We start from the raw sequence: 8,073 nt of genomic DNA on the forward strand, positions 1-8,073 counted from the left end.
TGAGGAATTAAAACCATTTTTAACTCATAAACCTGCCTCAAGAAGTTAATAGTCTTTAGGGTTTATACAAATGCCAATCATCACTAGAACATGTAACAAAAACATTGGCTTTGCCTTCCCATATTGTGAGTCCAGAATGCACAAGCTGCATCCACAGGGTGCAACCTGCATCTCCCAACCGAAAAAAGAAAAGGGTAAACATATTTATCAAATGACATCCAAGAATAAAAGCAAGAAAATCCATCTCAGCATATGAATCACAATGAGGGAAGGGAACTCACCAACTATTCATCCTTGATGGGAATCATGTCTGCTGTTTCAGCTTAGCTAGCTCATCAACAACATCTTTGATAGGCTCTCTAAGCATGTTTTTCTTTGACTAGTAAAGAAATAATATAAATAAATATACTATATTTAAGACAGAAAAATCAAGAAATGTTCCACAATTCAAGTCAGCTTTGCAAAGATAGCAAGCAGATAACCAAAATAATAATAATAACAATAATAATAATAATAACAATAATAATAATAATGAGTTTTAAAGTGCCTGATCTTCTGGAGTTTTATTTTGCTACCTGGATTAATTGTGTAACTAAGTTGATGCATGAAATAGAAAGAAAATTTCACAATGAAATTCCTATGCAATTTTTCAGCGACAAAGTGCCATAGTTTACAAAAATAACAAATATTTAGCTCTTCTTGCCATATCAACACACCCATCAACTATTTTAATTAAAAAGTCAAGTGATGTATGTATTCCTCACATGATGTCTGATAATGATAGTGATGGAGGCCCAAAACCAAGAAGCTATAAGGTATATTTCAGAAGGGGTGAAAAAACAGAATAAGCATTTATCACTTATAGGAGGCTCAACATCTGGGAGGTTCTAATACTGTATTAAGAAAATGGAGCAGACCTGATTTACCATCTAAAGCTGGTTCAATGGAGAAAGGTTACCTAAATCCATTTTCTTAACTCGGTACTACAGCCTCCTTACCAAGACTGGATCTCCAATAAGTATTTGATACTCCAAGTGTTAGCCCTTAGCATAAGAGAGGTGTGTTATATATCTCATATCGGTTAGATTGAGAGTAATGTGCCATTGGGCAATAAGATTAATAACACCTAGATCATGAAATAGTTGTGGATGCCCAACATTGATGGAGAGGCCCACATGTTAAATTTGAAGAAAGTACTGTTTAAACATTAAATCATTGATTGGATAGCTCCAATACCATATTAAAAGGCTCTGAGGTAGAATATCAGCTGGAGAGGCTCTAAAATAGATTGATGCTAGTAGTTACAGAGTGGATTGTGCTACAACTGCAAGGTCATCCTATTGCCTTCATTTCTAAGTCCCTTGGAGTGAGAAATCAAGGGCTCTTTTTCTGTGAAAATTTTAGCATCATATTTGCTATCTCTAAGTGCAGACACTATCTAGAGCCAGAGCATTTCTATATTAAGACAGATCATGAAAGCACAAAGTTGCTATTGAAATAAAGGTTGTAGACGAATTAGCAGCAGAGAGGAATCTCTAAACTACTCAGTGGATACTGAATAGACTATAACATTAGATATAGGACGGGAATCAATAACTATTAGATTTTATACATAAAGGGGGTTGACAATAAAGTGTAAAATACAGGAAGGCCATTACATGCAGATCTCAGGCACATGCATTTACTTCCACCATTTTTTCCAACTTGGATGGCTACCTTAACTGCAAGGTATGAAGGGGATACCAAAGCTACTGAATTGCTTCAGCATCTTTCTTTAAATGCAACAGCCTTTCCAAGGTATACTTTGAAAGCTGCTGTTTTTTACGAGTAGAATGTCTGTGAGCTGTAAAACAACTGATTCAAGAAAGCAACTAATTGCTTTATACCATATTCTGCCTTGGGTTGGGGGAGGTCATTCAGGTACGAATAATACCTGCCACAGACTTAACAGCAATTTTTACTGGCCTGGCCTGAAGTCTTGAGGTATAGGATATGGTGAAACAATGTGAACTGTGTGCTAGATGTCAGGGAGAAACATGTCATACTCCAAGTTCATTGCAGCCACTCCCTGCCCTTAATCAGGCTTTGTGACATTTCAATGGATTTTATTGAAATAATTGCCTGAGGTTGCAAAACATTATTTTATTTACAGCTTGCAGATTCACCAAACACACTCATTTCTTGATTTTATTGCAGATTCATCAAACACACTAAAAAGTCAGCAGAAGCTGGGGTAATTAGGATGGGGGCTGTTGATTGTACTAAAAGTAATAAGACAGAGTGATTTGTGGTATTTAGCAGGAGAGCTGGAAGTTAAAGATGGTTGTATTTGCAGTCATAAGGAGACGGCTACTTTCTGTAACTGCAGATATTCATTCCAGAAATATCTAGAACAAAATCAATTCTTCTTTTCTCTATTATTTTATTTATAAAATATTTCTTTCTCAGCTATCTTCTGTTACTTTCTGTCACCTAAATTCTATTTTAGGGTTCCACATCGTTAATATAATTCCCTTCAACTGTCAATGGCAACACCTCCTTCCTTTAATTTTAGTACTTTAGAAAACAGCTTTCATTGTAAGTTGTAACAAAAATTATAAGGCATCAACTCAACAGTGTTGACTGCTAATGACAAAATCAACTTTTATTGGACTTAAGAAAACACAAATACTATCCAATGCAACATATTTATATTCTAGACTACCAAGTTGGATAAGAGATACCTTCAAGGATGGGACTAGTGCAAAAACTTCATCAACGGTCTCAGGACAAACATTAGCAATCACACATATCTGCAGACATAAACTGGAAATCAAAGTACTGCTTTTCTCTTTTATCTTTTGGGAAATACTACTTTTTTTCATTAGGTTCGACAAAATATGCTAGTTCATCCTTGCATTTCAGTGAATTAAGATATCCTTAACATGTGATTCCGATAAATGTTTAGTGTTTCCATTACACTAGCTCAGCCAATAAGATAAAGTAGCATTCTGGAATTACCTCATATATATACATGTGGGTGTGGGTGTGGGTGTGGGTGTGGGTGTGGGTGTGGGTGTGGGTGTGGGTGTGGGTGTGGGTGAGTGTGGGTGTGTATCATTAAGACATTGACTAAATTAACATGAAAAATAAGATGATAAGATAGATCACTTGAGCTTTACAGGAAGCTCAGACCACCTCTCTCTCTCTCTCTCTCTCTCTCTCTCTCTCTCTCATATTCTTTATCATTTTGCTCTTCTTTGTATTTGATTTTTTAAAGGTGAAATTCTCCATCATTCTCCTTTCTCTAACTCAACTATTAACCATACCAAAAGAGGAACAAAGAATAAGGTATATCCCTGTACCTCCTAAAGCCATCCATTTTCTGTCCATCTTTCTCCAGCAAGACAAATGTCTATAAAAGCCTCCAAATAGTGCTTTCTTGATAGACCCAAACGTACATCTCGAGAAACAAAAACCTTTCACCCACTTATACCTCAAACTATGTCCTTGATTCATCATGTTACATTCTATGCAACATATGAAAAATACAACATTCATCTCTTTTAGTTCCAAAATTGGTAATACCATAAGGCGCTCAGTGCTCCATGAATGCGCCTGAAAGCTTCTGTCAGATTGATTTAGTTTAGAGGATATACTTGGGCTCTTTTTAGTTAATAATTATCTCTTATTTTATTAGTCAAGGGAAGTTATGGAATTATACATTTATTTTAAGCTTCTTTGTTCTTATCTTTGACTAACATATCTGATACGACTAAATATTCAACGGAATCAAATATTAAGGACTCACTAATTTCACTTTTAAAAAGACACAGATGAACTAGTATATTTCATCAAAGTAATTCACCGTTTTTTGTTCACTGGAAAAACAAATAAGGTAAAGACTGATACCTCCCCATCAGTGACACCATGCTTTTTGAGGCTTCTGATGTTTGAGTTAATAATTCAAAATGGATCACTTGAAATAAATGCTATATGATATGCAAACAGTAGCAGGTGTACATAAAAATTGCTCCAGAAAGTAAGAAAACAAGGATACTCAACAACTCTTCTAACAGATTGGGGATTTGTATAACGGGCACCGGTTTTTGCGTAATTCAAGGCCTTGTCAAATGAGCTGAAAATAAGGGGAAAATTACAGCTTTTCAATGTACTTCTACACACATAAAAAATAAAGGAAGAAGAAGAAGCAGCAGCTTTAAATATTATCACTCACACAGGAAGTTTGATTGTGGGATCTCGAGACAGTAGAACCATCTGCTCCTGGATTCCTAATAAGATTTGTGCAGCCTCACAGTCCATCAGACATTTGACATTCTTAGGAAGTTCTGCAAATATGCAGCAAATGTGATAATAGTATAGAATTTCCCCAAAGACATCAATACATGAGTCAGTAACCTAGTACAAATAAATAAAAGAATGAAAATGTGTTCTGTAATAATTTCACACATGAAATTATAAACATCTAGATTAGAAAAATACAAAGGCGCCTGTCCCACCTAATCTCAAGCAGCAGGGGGAGGGTTGGGGGGAAGAAAAAATTCTAAAAAGCCCAAGTATATTTGGAGTGGTGCATTGGGATAATAGACACATGGTCCAGAAGTTCAAACAGAAACTATCCTCTTTTTTTTTTTTTTTTTTTTTTTTTTGTGTAGGAGGGGGGGATAACAAGAGTGTGATTTCAGACTCTTATATTGCAGCATTTGGGATGCAAATTACAGAAAAAAGCGAGAGAAATGCAAGGCCATGCAAAAATTGATTGAAAGAAAAAGGAAAATATAAGCAGGCAACAGCCAGCATCATTAACTACAATCATGATAATACTTACCAAACAAAAAAATCTCTAGAGATCATTAAACCATGAAGACAAGCATGAATGTACATAATATATAGGGTTAATATCATCCATTGTCCCTTAACTTAAATGGTTGTATTAGAAACATCATTCAACTTCAATTTGCATTATAGAACTCCCTAAACTTTAATGTAAGCATCAAATCTCTATATCTGCTACCACCAGTTTACAAGTTATTCTATAACAAAATTTCACTTATTATCCCTTAACTTAGATAAGGGTATCACAGTTATCCCTCAACTTTAAATTATATTACAAAAGTTCTAATGCTTCAATTTAATATATAAGCAATTTTTATATAAAATATGCTTCAAAAAATATAAAATATGATATATCATTTTACTAATATAAATAAAAATAAAATATAAATATAATGTTAACCTATATAAAAAAAATCAACTATATTAAACAGTGTTTGAATGTAGCTAAAATAAAGTAAAATAGAATATTATTATACATTAAACAAAATCAATGAAATTAAAATAAATAAAAAGAAAAACTATGTAATATCAACCTAAAATCGAATTACAAAATTTTAAGCTAACTATAATTCAAATAAATAGAAAAGAATAAGTAAATAAGACCTAAATTTTAAATTAACTATAAAATTTTGGAAAGAAAATTACATGATCATAATTTATAATTTATTATGAATATTAGTACAAAAATTTTAAAGAAAAATAAGTTAAATTGAAATTTAAAAATTTTTGCGATGCAAATTGAAGTCGAATGACAATTATGATACATTTATCTAAGGTCAGGGATAGTGAGTGAAGTTTAAACACCTATAAACCAATAACAGCAAGTTATAGGAATTCTTAGGGATTTTTATAATACAAACTGAAGTTAATGGACCTCAATGATACCTAAGTTGAAGGATGATGAATGAAATTGACCCTACATATGTACCCTTAAATTCATAGTTGCCTATACAGTATGCCATGCAAGACATAATAATTTAAAAATCATTTCTTTTCAGTTCATTGTTTGGACATGAAAAGTAACATTGTTCTCCTCTTTGGTAAGATGGAAACCCAAAGAACAGGAAACTATATGCAATATCAAATGCCACAAGATTGACAATAATTTTGAACTAATAGTCCAACAACTAGAAACTAAAATTGGATGGAAGAAATTTGTGTAGACAGAAATTCTACGTACCCTGCTCGACTTTCAGCTCAAGTGGTTGAGGTTCTTTAGTCGAAGGAGCCTTCACACCGTTCGAAGTCTTGTCTCCTTTACCCCCCTTGCTCAAACTACCTTGACATTGAAATTTTGAATGTCAGAAAAAATCAACATTCAACACTAAATTAAATAGCAAAGCCTGGAATAACATGATAAGGAATTAGCTTGGTGACAAGACAAAAATGAGTAAAAGAAAAATCGCCCAACAATTCAAACGAAGTTGCACCTTTCACAGCTGTGGCATCAAAATTCCCACCAGATTTTGATAAGAAATCAAGCTTGTCACCTACCAAAGATACAAAAATTACAGTTTAAACATGGGAAGGAAAAGGGATAATAGTAAAATAAATGATAATTTGACATATTACATGGCAATTGCCTTCAAATATCACAGAAGAAAATGGATAGAAGAAAAAGTCTAAAGAAAATATCTTAACCTTCAGAATTGAATTGAACTTTCCTTCCCCTCTTTGACTTTGCAGAGCTGTCATCCTTCCCTTTATCAAAGAAATACAAATACTGCTTTAAAAACAATGAGATATTTTGATCCAAAACCAATAAACAAGAAAGGGGAAGAAATACAAACATGCATGTGTGCAAAAACGATAAGTTGATAAAAGAATTAGCACAAGAATGCAGCCATAATAATGCAGGACATGTCTAATGGATGTCCTTGGAGGCAACTCTTCTCCTTGAAAAGATATGGGTTGGAAGCATACTGATAGTGACAATCAATATTTATTGTCACAAGCCCACAACACAAGCAAGAGGGAAAGATACAGGTAATAACTAGCATGAACATCAAGCTCCAAGATTCTAATGAAATTTTACCAAACTCGGAAGTGGGATTTGGGGGGGTTGGAATGCTTTTCTTTTCTTTTTCTTTTTTTTTTTTTCTTTTTGGTGAAGAAAAATTTGATATGAGAAACAAACAGGCTTCTTGTTGGCAAACCAATAAAAATCACAATGGAGATCATGGGTTGAATACTAAGACCTGCTTCTCAAAGGAGGAACAGTACTACTTAATTATTATACCCATAAAAAATGTTCTAAGAATCAAATAACACAAACAAATTATAAGAAGAAAAGGGAGAGAGATAGATTCCCACACCATCCTTAGCAGGAGTGGACTTGAGTGAAGATTTTAGTCCTTTACTGGGAAGTGAAAACCCTTTTCCTCCCTTCTCCATTTACACCCAATAATACTAATTCTTCAGCAACCTAAAACAAAGATTAAAGCAATCGATACAGCAATGTATATAATCAACTAACAAAAGCTAACCTATTGGATGCAGAGAAAATTCAGTAGAATGGACTAGAGAATTTGAAAGAGAGAAGAAGAAGGAAAAGAACGGGAAAAGGACAAGGACAAGTAAAAACGTGTAGGTTACCGGGAAACGAAAGACGCTTGATACGAGTTTCCGCCGAACAGTCGTTGATCATCAGTTGGCTTTATTAACTTTTTCCGTGCTTTTATAACTATGCATAATTACTATTTAATTCCTGTATATTAAAAATTTTAATAATCAATCCGTGTATTTTACAAAATATATAAACTGAGATAGTTTATAGGAAAAGTTAAAAAAAAAAAATTCTTATGGTTTTATTAATTTTCTATTTTCAAAATTTTATGATTTATTTTAAAATATGTGATTTAATTTTATATTAAAATAATATTTTATAGTATTATATTATTAATAAATAATAATAATTTAAATTAAATTAAACTATATATTTTGAGATAAATTATAAACTTTAAAATAAAAAATTAATAAAAATATAAGATACTTTTATGTAATTTTTCAGGGTTTATATAGTAATTTGCTTGAAAAAAAATACTTTATGATAATTTGATTTATTATAAATTTATATAAAATGGTGTTTAGTTTTATAAAGTAAATATTTTAAAATATATATATATATATATATATATATATATATATATATATATTAAATTAAAAATTGATATTTCAAAAATGTAAATATAAATTTTTTGATATATATATATATATATTTATTTATCCTTAAATTAT

The 8,073-nt window shown here is 32.2% G+C and overlaps 1 protein-coding gene across 3 annotated transcripts; it reads right to left on the reverse strand.

The window, feature by feature from the left end:
• On the reverse strand, positions 1–7,546 carry LOC110621918 (DNA-directed RNA polymerases IV and V subunit 4). Of its 3 annotated transcripts, none has more exons than XM_021766214.2 (11): positions 7,432–7,546; positions 7,152–7,261; positions 6,478–6,537; positions 6,267–6,326; positions 6,017–6,115; positions 4,217–4,328; positions 4,040–4,117; positions 3,892–3,925; positions 2,724–2,792; positions 282–379; positions 1–165 (listed from the first exon to the last, which is right to left on the reverse strand). In XM_021766214.2, the coding sequence occupies exons 2-10, from the start codon at positions 7,228–7,230 to the stop codon at positions 305–307; spliced, it is 666 nt and encodes a 221-aa protein (XP_021621906.1). In that variant the 5' UTR covers positions 7,231–7,261; positions 7,432–7,546; the 3' UTR covers positions 1–165; positions 282–304. The 3 variants fall into 3 exon arrangements, with proteins under 3 accessions (XP_021621906.1, XP_021621908.1, XP_021621909.1); XM_021766216.2 differs by having other exon boundaries at positions 7,323–7,433; XM_021766217.2 differs by lacking the exon at positions 7,432–7,546 and having other exon boundaries at positions 1–171; positions 7,152–7,400.
• Positions 7,547–8,073: the final 527 nt, after the last annotated feature.

This window comes from Manihot esculenta, chromosome 9 (assembly GCF_001659605.2).
Source record: "Manihot esculenta cultivar AM560-2 chromosome 9, M.esculenta_v8, whole genome shotgun sequence".
Taxonomy (NCBI): Eukaryota; Viridiplantae; Streptophyta; class Magnoliopsida; order Malpighiales; family Euphorbiaceae; genus Manihot; species Manihot esculenta.

What these genes read in the sequence shown, in the direction of transcription:
- LOC110621918 (XM_021766214.2), bottom strand. Translation starts at nt 7,230, where the DNA reads ATGGAGAAGGGAGGAAAAGGGTTTTCACTTCCCAGTAAAGGACTAAAA. An exon ending in TGAGCTGAAAGTCGAGCAGG is followed by an intron (nt 4,329 to 6,016) that starts GTACGTAGAATT and finishes GCATATTTGCAG; the next exon opens with AACTTCCTAAGAATGTCAAA. An exon ending in CACTAGTCCCATCCTTGAAG is followed by an intron (nt 380 to 2,723) that starts GTATCTCTTATC and finishes TTTCTTTACTAG; the next exon opens with TCAAAGAAAAACATGCTTAG.